We start from the raw sequence: 20,224 nt of genomic DNA, 5'->3' as shown, positions 1-20,224 counted from the left end.
TTTCTTTAGACAGGTGTTAGACAGGTGTTTCTTTACAGGTGTTAGACAGGTGTTTCTTTACAGGTGTTAGACAGGTGTTTCTTTAGACAGGTGTTAGACAGGTGTTTCTTTACAGGCGTTAGACAGGTGTTTCTTTAGACAGGTGTTAGACAGGTGTTTCTTTACAGGTGTTAGACAGGTGTTTCTTTAGACAGGTGTTTCTTTAGACAGGTGTTAGACAGGTGTTTCTTTAGACAGGTGTTAGACAGGTGTTAGACAGGTGTTTCTTTAGACAGGTGTTTCTTTAGACAGGTGTTAGACAGGTGTTAGACAGGTGTTTCTTTAGACAGGTGTTTCTTTAGACAGGTGTTAGACAGGTGTTAGACAGGTGTTTCTTTAGACAGGTGTTTCTTTAGACAGGTGTTAGACAGGTGTTTCTTTAGACAGGTGTTTCTTTAGACAGGTGTTAGACAGGTGTTAGACAGGTGTTTCTTTAGACAGGTGTTAGACAGGTGTTTCTTTAGACAGGTGTTAGACAGGTGTTTCAACGGGCCGTAGAGGAGCCATTTGTGCAGTGCTCAGGAAGCCACAGCTCTCAAGCCAAACAGAATAGATGCATTTTTCTTTACAGAAACTATTGTATAAAAGCCTTTCTGGGATACAAAACTTTATTGGTGGAGTCACAAAACGAGTCATTTCCATCTATTAATCTACTACTACAAGATGGGTATGAAGGGTATGAACAAGCCCCAAAGTAGTTTATTTGAAGGTTATGTAATATTTGTATAGATTAAATATAAAATAAATAAAATAAAATAGACTAATAAATTATAATTCTGATGTATGAGGATGAATACAGAACTTGATTAAAAGATTCTGTAATGATATACACATTAAAATGTGAACGACATTTATACAATAATAACAATAATTCAAATGTTTAAGCTGGTTTAAAGTTATTATCGTTATCAGATGCAGTCATTTACAAAAATCTCAAATTAACTACCTCGGAAAGTGTGTTTGAATCATGTAACAATTATATTTACATTTAAATCTGTTTCAATCATAAATCTCCAAGTTGAAGACAAAAGCAGTAATATTAAGACATCTTCATAAAGCATCTGGATTTGGTCATGTTCCCCTCGACGGTCTTTTAAGCTGGTATATTATGATCAGAAGGTAATCCTTATCCACTCTATGGCTTCAGCCCGTTCTCCTCTTTTAGGTCACATCATACAGATACTCGTGCATAAGCAAACGAAACAAGGTTTACATATGATTAAAACTAAATGTAAAGCTTGTTCACTAACAAATTAGGTTGTGTTTTCACAATTAAAAGCCCAGGGAACACTAAATTAAAGTCGTTTATTCATGAATTCAAAGTCAACGTTGTTATGCATTCAGAAAGTATAACAATGAAGAATAAAGTGGATCAACCTCAAGGAAAGTTTTGTGACAGTACTTTGTGTTAGAGAATATTGATTGAATGGAGTAAGAACTGCATTGAGTACATCAACTTCATCAGAACAGCCATTTATCCCGTTTCCCTAGAAATGTATGTATTTATTTGCACATATATATGTGTATATATATAGCAAGTGTTTGGCACTTGCATCGCATCTCACACACACGTTACAGAAGTGTCATGAGTGTATAATAGGCTGCAAACTCTCGGAATGTCATGCAAGTGCCAAAGGGCCTGTCACTTTCCACACGGCCGACCTCCTAAACATCCTCCCTAGATCAGACACGACCCAGAGCCAAAACCAAGCACAACCAGTGCCAACTGGATGGTTTGGAAGATGTACCGATTTTCCAAGAAATGCCAGTATGTACGGTCAGATATTGTTCTTCGTCAGGAGCTGTTGCAACTCAACCTCATAGTTGTGTTGTTTTAAGGCTGAATGCCAGTTAGTGGTTTGCAGAAGGGGCAGAACTTCGTTGCAAGAAGATAAAGCTGATCAGTTCATGATTGAAACGCATCACGAGATGAGAACCAGTGAAACATCGAAGCCATGATCAGAATAATCCTATTCCACATGTTTAGGTCAACTGGGATTTTACAGGATGTTTGGAATAAATGTTTATTATCCGTGCGAGCAGCCAAATGAAGGCATTTCCCTGTCCGTATATGCATAGTTGGCAAGGCATTAGCACTGCTACAAAGCTAGTTTAGATTCCCGTTTTCTGCACCATATACACAACAAAAATGTGAATTCTTTGTAGTCATGTGTCAGAAAAAAAGCAAGACCACAGCGTTCAGACGGGGATCCATTCAAGTGTCATTTTATCATAAAGGTCCACATTCTGATCTTTTATATAATTACACATACATGGTAGTCCTCACTTTGCATCGTATTTCAATGTTTCCATTAACGGCAGCAGCATAATGAGAACTGTGGCTCTGATTGGTCATGTAACTTCAACACGTCTGCAGTCTGTCCAGCGGCGCTGAGACTAACGCCCCCAATCGCCAGAACTAGCCAACATCTTTTGGAAAAAGAAAGCATATGATCTGGGCCGTGTGAAAATGAAAATGGGCACACGTGGACAAATACAAAACCAACCCTTTAATACCGCCCACGTTTCATACAGAATTATCAAGCCTTTCTGGCTCTACCAAATCAACCCCAGCGCCGTTATCCCCAGTCCCAACACCACCTCTGATCGTACAAAACTAACGTCAACACAAAGTCCTTTTTCACAAGAGAAGAGAAAAGAAAGAGTAAAGCCACTATAATATTAATAGAATTATTTTCATTCATAGACCAACACTTTTGTTAAAAAATAAGGATAACATAGACCTGCCCAACTGATACAGCTCATAAAAAAAGTCCAAAAAATGATCAAAGAATTACAGACAACATTTTGGCCCATCTCTGGTGTGCAAGGTTCAAACAGCGACGCACACGTCCTAAACCAGAAGAAAGCGTCGGTCCCAGGAAGCAGAGGGGTAGAAGACGGCGAGGGGCCGTGTGTGTGCCAGCTTCTGGTTTCAGTCGTCTCCTCCTTCAGGCCGGTGAGTGAAGCTGTCCACACCGTAAACTCCCACCGTGGCTGTCCCTCTCACACACACACACGCGCGTGCACACACAAACGGTCACACAAGTCAGTGCTTGCTAGACATGAATAAAATATATATTTAAAAAAAATGTGGCAAAAAATAACTCCTCCAAAAAAAGAAAAGCATGTCAGTCAATCTTGACGGCGGCGTAGATCTTCCTGATGAACATGTAGGCGGCGTAGAAGCCGATGGTGCCGGTGAGCAGCCAGAAGGACAGCACCATCAGCGCCGTGTAGCCGAAGTACAGCAGAGAGGGGATGAACTCCACGATGTCCAGCTGGAACCACACACACGCTACGTCAGGCTTCAACAACACACTACATACACAGAGCACTTAAAGGAAGACTTTTCTGATGGACAATGGGTTTGAAATTGACTGCACAGACCAATCCCAGCTGACTGGTCGCAGTCAGGGCGTCTATACTGGGATTACCTTCACTCAACACGACTCAAGGCAGAGGTGCAAACTAGGGAGGACAGGCAGGATGTAGAAGTGCTCGGCACGCAGCCTTTCAGTGGTCGGGACCCGTTTATATGAAGCACTCTAAATAATCTGTAATACCAGCAATCTCCTCAAAACCCCTCATTTGAAAAAACATTTATAGTTTAGAGGTCTAAAATACATCAAATATATACACTGTTATTTGTGAAAGTCTTGTACAGGTATTATATTACAATATTATAATATTTAAAACTCCTACTCTCTGTCCAACAATAGTCATCCCTCATGTGAAATGGTATTTTGAATTTTAACTACACATTCCAAGCAAATATTAAATAAATAAAAAGACCCTTTGTTTAGTTCCCTACCACTCAGACGTACAGCACACTTTAGTGCAGATCAGGGTGCAGACATGTGCTGCAGCAAACAAGTACTCAAGTAAAAGTACCCGAAAGGTTTCATCCAAAATATGAGAAGATATTATAGAATAATATATTATGTAAATACATTTTATACTATGTTGAGAAAGCTCCCAAACAGAGCATTTAATCAAATAGTCAGAGTACAGCCCTTTGGTTTGTTGGCCGTTTAGTGGAGTTCTTACATGACGCTGTCAACGTCCAACATCCAAACCCAAAGGCTCTACGATGGCTCTACGCCAGCCCAAACCACGAGACAAAGGAGACTCCCGGCCAGAAGTCACAGACAGCCCAGTGTGAGACGCTCCTGTCTCTATACATTATATAGCTTACAGTATAGTAAGTAGGCCTACAACTAAATGTCTCCTACTAAAATGTCTTAAATTGCTCATTGAATTTAATTTCTGGAGAGACGTGTGAAGAATTGTCATATGTATCTATGTATCTTGTAAACAAGATTTATCAAAAATAAATCTCTCAATGAGCTATTGATTAGAAAGCAAAAAATGACAAATATTGAACGTCAAAACCAAATTCCTAGTTGCAGATATAATTGTGTGTGTACATATAATCAGACATATAAATTAGGCCAGGGCAAGTTAACACCTTAATTACACGTTAACACAATCTTATTTTAACACGATTGCTCGTTCCCAGAGTGACTCACTGAGCAAATTCACATTGTGCTCTCGCGAGAACTCTGGATTTCCAGGGTAACAAATTGACGCATTAACGCATGTTATCGTTTTTTTTTTTCACTTTGAAAGATTTTGCCCACAGAATGTCAACATTCATATCAGAAATAATTTTTGTTTTTAGTTCCACTTACTTTACATTCAATTACACTTGCAGTAAGTGACAGCCTGTTTACAATTCCCAAATCTCTGGTGCTACTTATTTGAATTTAACTACACTTGTAGTAACTCTTGGTTTACAATTGTACTAATTAACTGCCTGTTTATAATTCCCTAATCTGTGGTGTTCCGTAAGTTTATATTCAACCCACACTGTCAATAAAACTCCCTCAAGATCACTTGGTCTGGTTTTTGCTTATTAAGTACATTTGGTATGAATGATAGTGTGTCATTCCATTTGATAATCTAATTTAACTTCAATTGGAGCGGATTTAAAATAGAATTTTAAAAGTGTGATTAATCGTGAGTTAACTCACCAATACTAGGCGATTAATCGCGATTAAAACATTTAATCGTTGCCAGCCCTAATATAAATATGTCTGAAATCAAATACGTCTTGAGCGTACCTGTATCAACATAGTAATATATGCCATTTGGTAGTTCCTAAAAGAAGACCTGAGTGAAGTCCTGTTTTTGCCAGTGTCCTCTTCACCGTTCGTGAAAGTTTAGCAGAGTTTCTTTTGTCCTGACAAAGACACACCAGCGGCGACTTATGTGTGAAGCTCTGCATGAGCATGGGTAGATTTAGATGTTGGCGTTGGACTGAGGGTTAGGCTATTCCTACACGTATGTATAAAGCCACAGTGTTGTGAGAGTCTAAGGCCTTGGTGTGTGAAGCATTTCATACAACATCATTATATTATATCCATATTATGGCCCACTGAACAATGTAATCCCCTCTACCAGAATGTAACCGGACTCAGCCTTCTAGGCTACATGGCCTTATCGTTCTGATTGAGAACTGACTTGTGACTTGATAAATACATAGATACATCTTCCAAATGCAAGGCGCAGTTTGAGTTTAAACTCATGTCTTTCAGTCAAATGTCTAACTGGGCTTTTATTGTCAAGATGATAAATATCCTGCCAGCAATCGTAGAAATATTTCAACACACCACTTTGACACTTTGACAGATGAAAGAGAAGCGGAGCAGGAGTAGACCTTCAGATCTGCATGTTCCATCACAGTTTGGGCTTTTTCTCGAATCCCTAGTGCAGACCCAAGCCAGTTCAGCCCTCCCCAGGATGATACATGAGTCAGGTGAGTTGTACCTTGTTGATGAAGTAAAAGACAGCATACACCAGGACATAGAAAGCTGAGCCTCCAGACACCAGGAACGTTCTCCACCACCAGCGGTAGTCCTGCACAGCCAGAGAATACAAAGCAGTCAGAACATGAACTGGTCAGGTCTGAGGAAGCCTTTACTGTTGACCATCAAACCATCTCCCTGTTGGAGCTGGACAGCAACAAACAGAACAATCAACCACCTGCACAATGCTCAACCAATCCATGGTTTTGTGGGACGTCAGCATTGAACCTTGCAGACTGTAACCTGGCCCGTACGTTATGCGGGGTATCCCATTTTACTAGAAGTCTGATGTTCTCCAGTACCTCTGCACAGAGCTGAAAGTAGACCATCACAATGCTGATCTGGGAGCAGGACACCACCAGGATGATGAACACCAGGAACAGAAAACCAAACAGGTAGTAGAACTGGTTCTCCCAGATGGCCTGCAGACAAACACATAGAAACACACACGTGATTTACACACACTTGACATGGGAAAAAAACTAAGTTGACATTGACTTCCCAACTGCTTATGTTAATCAGAGAACAGCCAACGCTGGGTTAATCTGCCCCAACCGTTCATCTGAAGGTTAATCTGTAGCCACACGAGACAGTATGAACTCACGCTGAAGATGAAGAAGAGCTCGATGAACATGGCTCCAAAGGGGAGGATCCCGGCCATCAGGATCCTAGTGAAACAAACGGCCGTCGGGTTAAAGAGTGTTCCGCTGTGTCACAGATGCATTCTGGGTTTCCATGGTTGCCCGGAGGCCTACTCACCCCACGAACTTGTTCATGTACCAGCGCTGCTCGGGCACCTGCCGCGGGATCTGATTGGTGCGCACTGGGTTATCATAGGGCTGCTTCCGGAAGCCGAAGTAGTAGCCCAGGTAGACCAGAGGCATGGAGATGCCGAACCACATGCACAGCAGGGCCAGCATGGTGGTGAAGGGGACCTGGGGGACAGGACCACCATCAACCTCTTCAGTCTCATCTGCTACAATATGACACTCCTCTCCATAACCAGATGAGGGATGAGGTGGTCAGGGTGCTCCATTAGAGGATGGTGCAGAACCCTCCCTGATTGGTTCCATTCATAAACGTGTCCCCCAGCGACAACGGGCCTGTGTGTTACGCCACCGTCCACCACATGGTGTGTTCCACCCGCGCCAGTTGCTCTTGTGACGTCAAGACGGCAGCAAGACGGTCACCAATGCATACATTGGTGACCGGAATAAAGCAGCAATGTAATCAAGTGCGTAAGAGCATTTAAAATCAACATTAAAATGACTAACGTGGTACAAATACAAAGAAATAAATCTCTTTACGGGCGCAGCCATTCTGTTGAGTCGTACGGTCGCCTCACTGAACTCGCTCTGCTTTCAGAATAGCGAGTGGGACCAAAAGGGGGCGCTCCTCCGTGAAATACTTCAAGAAAGCTGGGAGACTTCCCCACTAGCCACTGGTGCAAGTGGTGTATGAGGCATCTGGAACACAGCATGACAGCCAATAGGAGAGTAGACGTTCTGTCAGCTGTTCTCTCCCTCAACGATTTGGTTTCCTTATTGGCCATTACATTTATAGTGCGTGAGGTAGGGGTACCCACCACCATACCTAACAATAACAACAGGTGGTACTCTGCTACTTCATATTAAACATGGAAGCAAGGTGGTCTCCTTTTATGGTCATATGTCGGCCACAACAGCGACGGGTCTGCACCTCCCTCCCTGCTCCTCTGCACCTCCCTGCTCCTCTGCACCTCCCTGCTCCTCTGCACCTCCCTGCTCCTCTGCACCTCCCTGCTCCTCCTCTGCACCTCCCTGTTCATGGATCTGGTCATGGATCTGGTCTAGTTCCCGGGTAGTAACACCATTATATTATACATATTATATATATTACATATACCGACCCGCACCCCCAACTCGGACCGCAAGTATTAATATTAAAATAATGTACCCGCCCTGCTGCCCGACCCACTTATTTAATCATAGCCTTATTACTGAATATTTAAGTTACTTTAAAGAATTAAGATTGAGCTGAATAATTTCAAATGCTTCTTGTAGCTTTAAAATGGTCTTAGCCGGTGACAATAGATTCATTCAGGTGTATATTCAACATGGCAGCTTCAGAAAGTGTGTGTTTGAACGCTGCCCGCTGCACACACCCCGGTGACCGACTCCAGACCGCCACGACACCCTGACACTCGACTCCCCCAGACTCCAGCGACCACCACGACACAGCGACAGTGACAGTGACAATGACACAGTGACAGTGACAATGACACAGTGACAGTGTGACACAGCGACAGTGACACAGTGACAATGACACAGTGACAATGACACAGTGACAGTGACACAGTGACACTGACACAGTGACAATGACACAGTGACAGTGACATAGCGACAGTGACACAGTGACACAGTGACAGTGACACAGTGACAATGACACAGTGACAGTGACAATGACACAGTGACAGTGACACAGTGACACTGACACAGTGACAATGACACAGCGACAGTGACATAGCGACAGTGACACAGTGACACAGTGACAGTGACACAGTGACAATGACACAGTGACAGTGACAGTGACACAGTGACACTGACACAGTGACAATGACACAGTGACAGTGACATAGCGACAGTGACACAGTGACACAGTGACAGTGACACAGTGACAATGACACAGTGACAGTGACACAGTGACACTGACACAGTGACAATGACACAGCGACAGTGACATAGCGACAGTGACACAGTGACACAGTGACACAGTGACAGTGACACAGTGACAATGACACAGTGACAGTGACAGTGACAGTGACATAGCGACAGTGACACAGTGACACAGTGACACAGTGACAGTGCGACACAGCGACAGTGACACTGACACAGTGACAGTGACACAGTGACACTGACACAGTGACAATGACACAGCGACAGTGACAGTGACAGTGACAGTGACATAGCGACAGTGACACAGTGACACAGTGACACAGTGACAGTGCGACACAGCGACAGTGACACTGACACAGCGACACTGACACAGCGACAGTGACACAGTGACAGTGACACAGTGACACGGCGACACAGTGACAGTGACACAGTGACACAGTCTGTGACACAGTGACAGTCTGTGACACAGTGACACAGTCTGTGACACAGCGACACCACACATTGCTACCTGCTCTCCACCGCCCTGCTCAATGGCCAGAGGGAAACGGCACTTTGCTGTAAGGTGCTACCTTGTGGGGTTGTGTTGGGAGTAGTTTTAGGATTACGAGTAGGAGTACACGGCACCGGTTTGGACCAAACCCCAGAACTGGAACGGGTATTGCTGAATCTCTCTGAACACCCTGCCTTCACTGATTGGCTCATTGCAAGATGAGTCAAGGATGACAATAATACAGAACCTGTATTTGAATCTTTCTTATGCAGTCTTTAAGGCATGACGAGTTCCTGGATGACAGAACGGTGAAGGGGTGAGTGTGAGAGTGCTCACCGCTCCAGAGGAGTGTTCACCCCAGATGAAACAGTTGAGGACGAAACAGATTCCAAAGACGACTGCTGGGTACAGCGTGGCCGTCTGCCAGGGACAAAACAAAGACACTCAAGACACTCAAGTAACAATACTGTTGGGTTTGCATTGAAAATCTATTGTGTGGATTCTACTATCACCAGGAGTGAGATAGTTAGACATTAGAGTGGACTGAACATTACATATTTGAGCAGGAAAAGGCTTACACAGAACGCTCCTTTCTTCCAGCGATGGCCTTTAAGTGTGCGATACAGCCTCCCAGCAAAGTAGCCCCCGAACACGCTGCAGGACCACAAGCAGCACAGCGGTTACACACACAACCAACGACTACAAGGGGCACCGTCCTGGAACCACACGGAGCCTGGCACCTACCCCATGAACATGAAGAGGAAGCAGGAAGTGGTCATCAGAGCTCCTCGGCTGGACGGAGACAACATCCCCAACATGGCCACGACTGGACACACACACACACACACACACACACACACACACACACACACACACACACACACACACACACACACACACACACACACACACACACACACACACACACACACACACACACACACACACACACACACGTTTAGATCGTAGCTTATGGTAGCATGGAGTGGTTACTTTTATCAATTGGCGCTACCACAATAAGTTACCTTAAGCATACATCACAGTGAATAATGTTATTTAGTTTTGTTTTCTTAGAATATAGAAACTGTTTAACTGGGTTTTTATAAGCAGCTTATCTGCCCAACAGACTATAGACTACAGATATAGATTTAGCCTGACTAACATTTTCATATGAGAAAATATCAATAGTATTCAATCGTTTATTTTTGTGCACCGATGTTGATGCCTTGAACACTATAAAAAATAAAAAACCATGAAATATACCCATTGAACAGGATCTATAAGCCTGACTGGTTGTATGACTAGTCAGATACAATAATAACACGGCACCACAACTGGGTCACGTTTGTTCAGATTTCTAATACAAGCCATCAATGCAATGTATAATAGATTGAATTCTCACGACCATCAGTGAATCCAACATAAGCTGGTTCTACTCATCTGAGGGACTCACAGATGACGATGAGGAACATGCAGAACAGCTGGATGCCGGAGCCCAGCAGCGAGCTGAGGATCATGGGGAACTGCGGCGGGCGGAAGACGTCTCCGTGGACGTTCTTCCAGCCAGACTCCTCCATGGTGTCCTCCTGGAGGAACAAACAGATCCGTGTGCTCACGTGGTCCTGCTCCTGTCTCAAACAGCGTGCTGTGATTGTGTTCTTACAATGTCGTCCTCCCGGTTGTAGTTGGCGATATCCTTCCTCAAGGTCCTGATGATGATCATGCTCAGGATGCCTGGTGGAGACCGGGCACAGAGCTTCAACTCATATTCACTAACCATTGAGCCCTAATCCCACCCATTAGTTTTCCTTTGTAAAAGTGACATTTCATTCATTCTACGTTCCTAAAAGTCTTCCTTTACATTTAAACGTATTGACAGTCAGAGTCCACACTGAACTCTGTAAGCTGCGTTTACAGGCTTTTCCTTATTTTCTTAATGGAACACATTCAATACTGTTCCCCAAAACAACAACGCACATAAAGCAGTGTTGTCATGGAGCAAACCAAGAGTCCAAACTAAGAACAGCGGACACGGGTATGGTTGTAAATACTATGACCAGTGTTTCAATGCGTTTGAAGCAACGCACCAGACAGAAAGAAGACGACCACCACAGAGTTGACGATGGAGAACCAGTGGATCTGGACATCACTCATGGTCAGGTAGGTGTCCCACCTCGAGGCCCACTTAATCTGGCTCTCCTGTTCCAGAGAACACGTGAGTGAGGATTGGTTGACATTCATAGATGTGAAACACGGTGGGGGTCCAGGGTGCACTCACCTTCCAGTCCACGGAGTAGGTGAACAGGACCTGGTTCTCCCTGCTGGGGTCGATCTCCTGCGGTGCCGAGCCGCTGGCCTCTGGCAGTGTGCATGCTCTGTCCACAGCCTTCAGGTCTACAGGCAGACAAAGGCGTGCTTCCGTTAGCGCTACGCATTATGGTGGAGTGGTGCTGCCATGTGTTGCCATGGCCACCACTGATGACTGAACAGCAGCCATCATTACACAACTGTTCCAATACACCCAATCAGATCTGTTAACATTTCAATGGATGGTGTTCAATGGACTAAAGGGTCTTTCAGAAGACTACCCAAATGTTGTCACTTAATGTCCGCAGCACATACGGAGCCATCCACTATCTTTAATGCCAAAATGATTGCCAAATTGGTTTTCCACTAAACACTCATCTCGCCTGTTAAGTATGTATAACCAAGCAAAAAATTTAGTTATTGTATATGTTATCAAATTACATTTCTTAAAATGACGGTAGAAGTAAATGTGACCCCTCTACCCATCTCTGCTGGAACTGAGAACAAGCAAATAGGTTGACAGCAGACAAACATATGCTCACCTAGCCAACACAAGCCACTTCACATGTTCTTTATTTCTTATTCAAAACGGTGTAAACATATCCTGAGTAACTAGGCAGAGTTCACATTGAACATGGCCAGGGCAGGGCTTTACCTGGCTGAGAATGAGATCATCTGTACATTCTACTTGGGTTAGAGTAAAGAAAGCTAGAACAAAGATTGTATTACCGCCTGAAAAGGTAATGTTTTAGATTGAATACCACCTGGTGCGATATCAGTTGGTAGCCCTCCAGTACTTTAGGGTCAGAGCACATCATACAAGTACCTCAATCAATATTTGATGTCAATAAAGTGAAGAACAAAGATAGAGGTTTAAGTAGAGGTACTTTTAGGCAAGATCTCCAAATAAATCCAATGCAAAACCAATGCATATAAAGTTGATGAAGCAGATAGATATCGTGAGAAGCCATGTACATTGTGAACCTGACCCCAGTGGTTCCCACAGGCCCTTAGAGCCTCTGGAGGCTGGACCTGCAGCCCACTAGGGGGGCAAGCTCCCCTGGGACACAGCTTTAGGAACTTTAAGTATTTTCTTAAAACAGGAACTTTTGGATGGGTACTCAAAGCATTTGATTTCAGCCATTTCCCCATCTGCAGCCGCAAACACAGTTTTTTGTTGTGGTAGATCCATAAAACAGAATAAGACTAGTCTGCCTACCTTCCACCTTGACGCTCTGGGGCACCACCTCGAAACGCACCACCCGGTAGTCGTGGTCGTTGCCCTCCTCCAGCCTCTCGCGGTGGTAGTACAGCACAAAGGACAGGTGGTTGTGCAGGTAGAACTGGAATAGAGAAGGGGGAAACTTTTAACACATGACGTTAATTCAATGTTCCGATATTAGATGTAGCCACGCATTTCACCGCCAACAACCACATGACAAGTGAAGCCAACGAGTGAGGCCATCCAATTGTTCTTCATTTAGTCTAAAGCCATTGTCAGGCAATTACATTGAATTCAATACATTTATCAAGCAATCTATGTATGTTTGTGCAACAGTGATTTGATCTTAATGACATGACCAGTCTCTCGAGATAGATTTAAAGATGTTGAGAAATTTGGAACCGGGCCCCTATAGAACCTGTCCCCTATAGAACCTGTCCCTTATAGAACCTGTCCCTTATAGAACCTGTCCCCTATAGAACCTGTCCCCTATAGAACCTGTCCCTTATAGAACCTGTCCCCTATAGAACCTGTCCCCTATAGAACCTGTCCCCTATAGAACCTGTCCCTTATAGAACCTGTCCCCTATAGAACCTGTCCCTTATAGAACCTGTCCCTTATAGAACCTGTCCCCTATAGAACCGAGCCCCTATAGAACCTGTCCCCTATAGAACCTGTCCCCTATAGAACCTGTCCCTTATAGAACCTGTCCCCTATAGAACCTGTCCCCTATAGAACCTGTCCCTTATAGAACCTGTCCCCTATAGAACCTGTCCCCTATAGAACCTGTCCCTATAGAACCTGTCCCTTATAGAACCGGGCCCCTATAGAACCTGTCCCTTATAGAACCTGTCCCTTATAGAACCTGTCCCTTATAGAACCTGTCCCTTATAGAACCGGGCCCCTATAGAACCTGTCCCTTATAGAACCTGTCCCTTATAGAACCTGTCCCCTATAGAACCTGTCCCTTATAGAACCTGTCCCTTATAGAACCTGTCCCTTATAGAACCTGTCCCTTATAGAACCGGGCCCCTATAGAACCTGTCCCTTATAGAACCTGTCCCTTATAGAACCTGTCCCCTATAGAACCTGTCCCTTATAGAACCGAGCCCCTATAGAACCTGTCCCTTATAGAACCTGTCCCTTATAGAACCTGTCCCTTATAGAACCTGTCCCTTATAGAACCTGTCCCTTATAGAACCTGTCCCTTATAGAACCGGGCCCCTATAGAACCTGTCCCCTACACCACATATGATATGTATTTGGTTTAGGGGTTGCAGTGACCGAGAGCTGCGGCCTAACAATGGCACCTTGTTGTTGTCAGTGAAGCCCAGCCTGTAGCCGTGTTCGTACTGGATGTCCTTCACCACGTCCTTACGCTGTTCCTCCTCTGTCCCAGCCTCTCTGTTGGGGTAGAACTCCAGCCGTGTGGCCACCGGCAGGTTGTCTGCTATCCTAGAGCCCAAAGCAAGGCCAGGAGTAGTGGGTCCACATCAGAATGAAGAACATGCAGGCAAAGGAGCACTTCCTAGGAACAGACTCTGAACGGATAATTCTGGTAGAGCGGAGAAAATACTGAAAATACTATTGACTAAGGATTGATTTTGTTTTGCTTTGAGAGAAACCAATTTTACCGTTCAAAAGAACGCCATTGGAAACTAGACATATTGCCGCATGTGCATTTCTGAAGAACATGCGAATGGTGGCGTGAGCCAATTCGTTGTGTGCGCAATATTGCGTTTGCGTCTATGAACTGTGGCGATTTTAGTGACAGGCCACGCCCATTTCGATGCCACACCCTATTTGAAAATATGTTGAGTTTATCTTGTTCAGAATTTGATTATGAACAACTTTTGTATTGGGGTCAACATCATAGGAATCCAACTTGATGTTGATATGAGCAATTAACTATTTTCGCGGTTTAAACCACGCCCGTTTTAGAACTCACTGGCTCATGGGTGCTTTAAACTTAAATGTACAGACTAATCTTTATGTTAGATTGAAGATAATGGTCCATAGATGACATGGGCTAAAGGATTTTTGTCAAAGTCAAAAAACCTGGGATCGTTAGGCAATTTACTGTTTTTAACTAAATTCAAAATGGCAGATCTGGGAACCGGAAGTCATAGGTTCTTGAGGCATATTTGTTCAGCATGTGGATATGCATGTGTGAGCAAAGTTTCATGAGTGTAGGTCAAACCGGTTACGAGATATGTTTGTGCAAAGTTTGCATTTTTGGGCAGTTGGTATAGCGCCACCTTTGCGCCAATCAGTGTAATATTTGCTGTGTGCTAATCTTGGGTCAACCTCTACACGTCTAGTAAGTTTCATAAAAAGCGTGCGATCGGTGTAGGATGTGCAATACAAACGTGGCAGAATAATAAAAACATCGAGAATTACAATAGGTTGCCTCGCACTTCGTGCTTGGCACCTAATAATTTGGCTAGCTTTTCAACCACACTAATAACAACAGGTATCCACAGATAGACCTAATAATAAGAACCATAAGTGTTGCCACCACACTGGCGGTTGACTCACAGGTGGACATAGTACTCCTCCTGGATCCTCTCAGCCACCAGCTTGCTCTCCTCCACACTGAGCTTCTTCTTGTCACACACCACCTCACATTTCTTGTTCTGATTCATGGCCACGCTGTACAGCGTGTTGACGATGCGGTCCCCCCGCAGCACCTCGCCTAGACACAGGGCACAAAGACAAACCATGATGATAATCAATAAGAATGTGCTCACTAGGGGTGGAACCATACACTAAAGTCACGATTCGGTACGTACCTCGGTTTTTAAGTCACAGGTTCATTATGTTTTTCGGTACAGCAGTTTTTATTATTTTATTTTATTTAAAAAAGATTTTTTTTTAAACAATTGGATTTTGATTTGATTTATTAAATTGTATCAAACCAATGCCTTACACAAATGGAAAGACATCAAATACAATAAAAACTCAATAAAGTCCAGGACAAACCATCAGGAAACACAACAATTGATCATAATCCACCACATCGCCCAACAGCCATTTGCTACATTATTTTACACTTTGATGAAAAAGTCAAACTCCAGTATGATAGAATCCTCTAAATAGAAAGGATATGCTGGTGACAGGGTGGAACAGCAGTGTGTCTTCACTAGGCACTATAGTATAGTGAGCATTCCATCTAGTCCATCTTTTCACTGGTGTGTTTATAGGAATGTGCCTTTAGTATTTGCATTGCGGCTGTAAATAGTTTGCAACATGTGTGAAAACTTGTATAACTTGTGTGATGTAACAAAAGCATCTTCTTTTTACATGCGGGTGGCCCAGGGCGAGAAGGGCAAGATTTGCTCACGTAAGCCAACACATTTATAAAAAAACAACACATTTGAATAGTAATTACACCGTACTTTTCTTTACTACTTCATTTATAGTCTATTCCCAAAATCCATTCCAACAGCCATACAATGTACGTGTCTACGCAGTGTGTCTCACTGGAACCTGGGTTTCCAGTGAAAGCCGCACTATGACCTCTATCACACATTAGCACCATCCGTTAAACACAGAACAAGACCGACCATCCAGTACACGGATGTGTGTTGTCCTTTCTACTACAGGAGCAGCCTCTGTTCCACCATGTTATGTTAAAGCCCTGCCATACGAGTCACTCTTCCTCCACAACAACTCGTGATATTTCACTTCTGCTTTTTGAAGCGTATTTCAAGACAAATGTGTTTTAACTAGGTTGGTTAAAATGAACAAATGTGTTTTAACTAGGGTGGTTAAAATGAACAAATGTGTTTTAACTAGGGTGGTTAAAATGAACAAATGTGTTTTAACTAGGGTGGTTAAAATGAACAAATGTGTTTTAACTAGGGTGGTTAAAATGAACAAATGTGTTTTAACTAGGTTGGTTAAAATGAACAAATGTGTTTTAACTAGGGTGGTTAAAATGAACAAATGTGTTTTAACTAGGGTGGTTAAAATGAACAAATGTGTTTTAACTAGGGTGGTTAAAATGAACAAATGTGTTTTAACTAGGGTGGTTAAAATGAACAAATGTGTTTTAACTAGGGTGGTTAAAATGAACAAATGTGTTTTAACTAGGGTGGTTAAAATGAACAAATGTGTTTTAACTAGGCTGGTTAAAATGAACAAATGTGTTTTAACTAGGGTGGTTAAAATGAACAAATGTGTTTTAACTAGGGTGGTTAAAATGAACAAATGTGTTTTAACTAGGGTGGTTAAAATGAACAAATGTGTTTTAACTAGGGTGGTTAAAATGAACAAATGTGTTTTAACTAGGGTGGTTAAAATGAACAAATGTGTTTTAACTAGGGTGGTTAAAATGAACAAATGTGTTTTAACTAGGGTGGTTAAAATTAGCGCAATTCCCAAATCTGTGGTGCTACTTATTTGAATTGAACTACACTTGTAGTAACTGTTGGTTTCATATTCAACCCACACTGAGTGAGTAAAAACTCCCTCAAGATCACTTGGGTCTAGTTTATGTGTCATTCCATTAGATAATCTCATTTAACTTCAATTGGAGTGGATTTAAACTAGAATTTAAAAAATGTGATTAATCATGAGTTAACTCACCAATCCTATGCAACTAATCGTTATTAAAAAAAAATGTAATCATTTGACAGCCCTAGTTTTAACCAATTGGTACCTTTCAGAAATTAAAATGTGAAAAACAGACAACTTAATGTCTGCCTCCCTGTTGTTAAATGTACGGTGGCTGGAACAGAGTATGGGGGCACCGGCCCGACACCACCCTGAACATCTCATCTGTATTCTGTTTCACACAAGAGGTCCAATGGATTTCACAAAATAGTACACTTATGTCATGACTGATGCTTTATGCAATGATGGCAGGCTGCTTACCAAGGTTCTCTGCCTTGTAGAGAACGGCCTCTGGCTTACAGTAAGGCAGTGAGTAGTACTCATAAGGAAGCTGGGTGCGGGAGCTCGTCAGCTTTACTGCCTGAAAACAAGAGAAATCAATAAATATCAGTTGGTGCAATTCTCATTTGGAGAATTGTATCGTGAGTTGGGAAAGAAACGTCCTGTGAGAATGAAATGCAGCGTTCCGATTTACCTTTATATCCACTGGCTCATTATCACGGAAGTCCTGTGGAGCGACTCCAGGAACATAGAACGGGCAGACGACGTGGAAGGCCGACACGAGGACCAGGGCCCACCCCGTCTCCTGCACCACAAAACAAATAACCCATATCGATTAACCTCAACCTCTTGTGTACAAGTATCACTGTCCAATGCTGACTGCATCAGCATCAGAAGAGAGATAAGAGATAAGATAAGAAAATCATACCTGTCTTTTTACAGGTCAGTGGAAAAATCGGCAGGCAAAGCAATTGTTTTAATATACAACCCTGACATGTTTCCCGTCTTGTAAACATTTAGAAGCATAACATTGACAGTTACACAGAAAATGAATAAAAGAAACATTGAACACCATCGACCTGCAAGTTTGGGAACTTTGCTGCCGACCCTTTTTCACTACAATCCATATAAAGCAAATAGGAACCAGTACCACTTCAACACTTTACTATACCTTGTTATTTATGATTACTTACTTATTACCACTGTCTTCGTTTCTCTTATTACTTACTTTATTTTATTATTATTCATTATTGTGATGCTGCTATGTGGCTTTTGAGGAACCAAGCCTAAGAATTGTTCTCTTTTGTACAATAAGTTGTAATAAAAGTGACTGTGAAAGTACTGCTGCCTTGTGCTCGTAGTAGAAGTGAAGGAATGCAGAATTCAGAGCAGGGCTGTCTGCGTCGAGGTGAGGCTGCGGGACACATGTCCAGCAGTATAGAATATACATGTGTGTAAATAAGTATCTCGATGAGCAGTGTGTGTGCGCGTGTGTGTGTATATGTGTATATCTCAGTATCTCGATGAGCAGTGTGTGTATATCTCAGTATCTCGATGAGCAGTGTGTGTATATCTCAGTATCTCGATGAGCAGTGTGTGTGTGTATATCTCAGTATCTCGATCAGCAGTGTCTCGATGAGCAGTGTGTGTATATGTGTATATCTCAGTATCTCGATCAGCAGTGTGTATATCTCAGTATCTCGATCAGCAGTGTGTATATCTCAGTATCTCGATCAGCAGTGTGTGTGTGTGTGTATATCTCAGTATCTCGATCAGCAGTGTGTATATCTCAGTATCTCGATCAGCAGTGTGTGTGTGTATATCTCAGTATCTCGATCAGCAGTGTGTGTATATCTCAGTATCTCGATCAGCAGTGTGTGTGTATATCTCAGTATCTCGATCAGCAGTGTGTGTATATCTCAGCTGAAGGACCCTCCAGATCGCCCTGTCCCCTCGGTGTGTTCAGTCCGTAGCTCGTCGGTCGTTCTGAAGTGATGCAAGCGACCCGAACCAAAGCGAAGGACTCCGGACCGAGGTTAGCGTTACTGATGCAATGACGATGTGTGTTAGGATGTCAAAATGAGCATCGAACCGATAGTTTTTTGTAATGCAGGTAAAGGTTAGCTCGGTGGAGCTAGCCCCTCCGTCAACAGAAGCCAGCTCGGTCCCCGCCGAGGCCCGGAGCGCCGGCCTTGGTGTCACACACCAGGCCGGTACCCCGGGCTGACCGCGGCCCGGCGGCACACCTGCTGGAGGAGAGGAACGGGCCGAGTGAATACGGGTTAGTAGAAAGATAAATGGCTTTTTCTCTTACCCAAGCCACGGCCGCCATCTTGAATATACGTGTCACTGATGACGTCAGAGGAAATACATTGCGTGTGAACGGGTCATTATTGACCAATCGCTATAGAGCGCAACAGTGTGGTTCCGGAAGTAAAAATCCCATTCATTTTCATCATAGAGATTTTGATTAATAGCCTTAATGTCGTAACCATCCAAATGATACGTACCACGCGCCGTTATATTGTGAATCGATGTTTTTTTCTCCTGTAGAACTCACAAGTTAATCGGGGCAACATCTAGTTTTTTAGAAAACCACGTTTTATTCACATTGTCATTGAAACCACTACACTACCCATAAATCCTGAAGGCTGACACGACGTCTCTGATTGGTGGAGCTCGCCCTTACCAGGAAACTTACACTGCAACCACACGAAAGTGAATCTGAAAGTGAATGACTGCTACGATAGAATGTCTAATAGGAAGGAATAGGAGGCCGTACGAAGTTAGAGCTGTGGTTAGAGCTGTAGAGGAAATGAGCTCTACATGAGGATATAGATATAGATATAGAATATATATATATATATATATATATATATATATATATATATATATATATATATATATATATATATAGAATATATGATAACAAATAAAAGTACAAATATATGATATGGCACTAGCCGTGCTTTTTGGTAATTTGGGTAGTATAAAAGCAAAGGAATACATAATGTTGAATGAAGCGAGTAACGTTATTACGTGGTGACTGCAGACAACAAAGCAATGTACCATGTCGATGACAACACTACACACTATATGAAACACTAACATACACACACATACACTAACAAACACACACACACACACAATATGACAGAACTTGTTTTAACAATATAAACAATATAATAATGACAACTGTTACAAGATTCAAGAAACACGCTAAACTATTGGGTTGGAACCATTG

General features: G+C 42.9%; 1 protein-coding gene across 1 annotated transcript; it reads right to left on the bottom strand.

The window, feature by feature from the left end:
* Positions 1 to 1,325: 1,325 nt before the first annotated feature.
* Positions 1,326 to 19,334, bottom strand: tm9sf4 (transmembrane 9 superfamily protein member 4). The gene is made up of 18 exons (XM_084479678.1): positions 19,295 to 19,334; positions 17,675 to 17,785; positions 17,461 to 17,560; positions 15,121 to 15,277; positions 13,893 to 14,037; positions 12,580 to 12,703; positions 11,332 to 11,447; positions 11,141 to 11,252; positions 10,717 to 10,787; positions 10,507 to 10,639; positions 9,798 to 9,879; positions 9,632 to 9,707; positions 9,390 to 9,473; positions 6,669 to 6,844; positions 6,514 to 6,577; positions 6,212 to 6,331; positions 5,872 to 5,961; positions 1,326 to 3,320 (listed from the first exon to the last, which is right to left on the bottom strand). The coding sequence occupies exons 1-18, from the start codon at positions 19,310 to 19,312 to the stop codon at positions 3,171 to 3,173; spliced, it is 1,929 nt and encodes a 642-aa protein (XP_084335804.1). The 5' UTR covers positions 19,313 to 19,334; the 3' UTR covers positions 1,326 to 3,170.
* Positions 19,335 to 20,224: the final 890 nt, after the last annotated feature.

This window comes from Micromesistius poutassou (assembly GCF_964030765.1).
Source record: "Micromesistius poutassou genome assembly, chromosome: 15".
Lineage (NCBI taxonomy): Eukaryota > Metazoa > Chordata > Actinopteri > Gadiformes > Gadidae > Micromesistius > Micromesistius poutassou.
Note: the sequence above shows the minus strand (reverse complement) of the source record. Positions and strands in the feature narration are given on the sequence as shown.

Coding starts and splice junctions, on each gene's coding strand:
- tm9sf4 (XM_084479678.1), bottom strand. Junction 11,448..12,579: donor CCAGAGCGTCAAGGTGGAAG/GTAGGCAGACTA, acceptor GTCTGCCTGTAG/ACCTGAAGGCTGTGGACAGA. Junction 10,788..11,140: donor GGTCGTCTTCTTTCTGTCTG/GTGCGTTGCTTC, acceptor GGTCTCCACCAG/GCATCCTGAGCATGATCATC.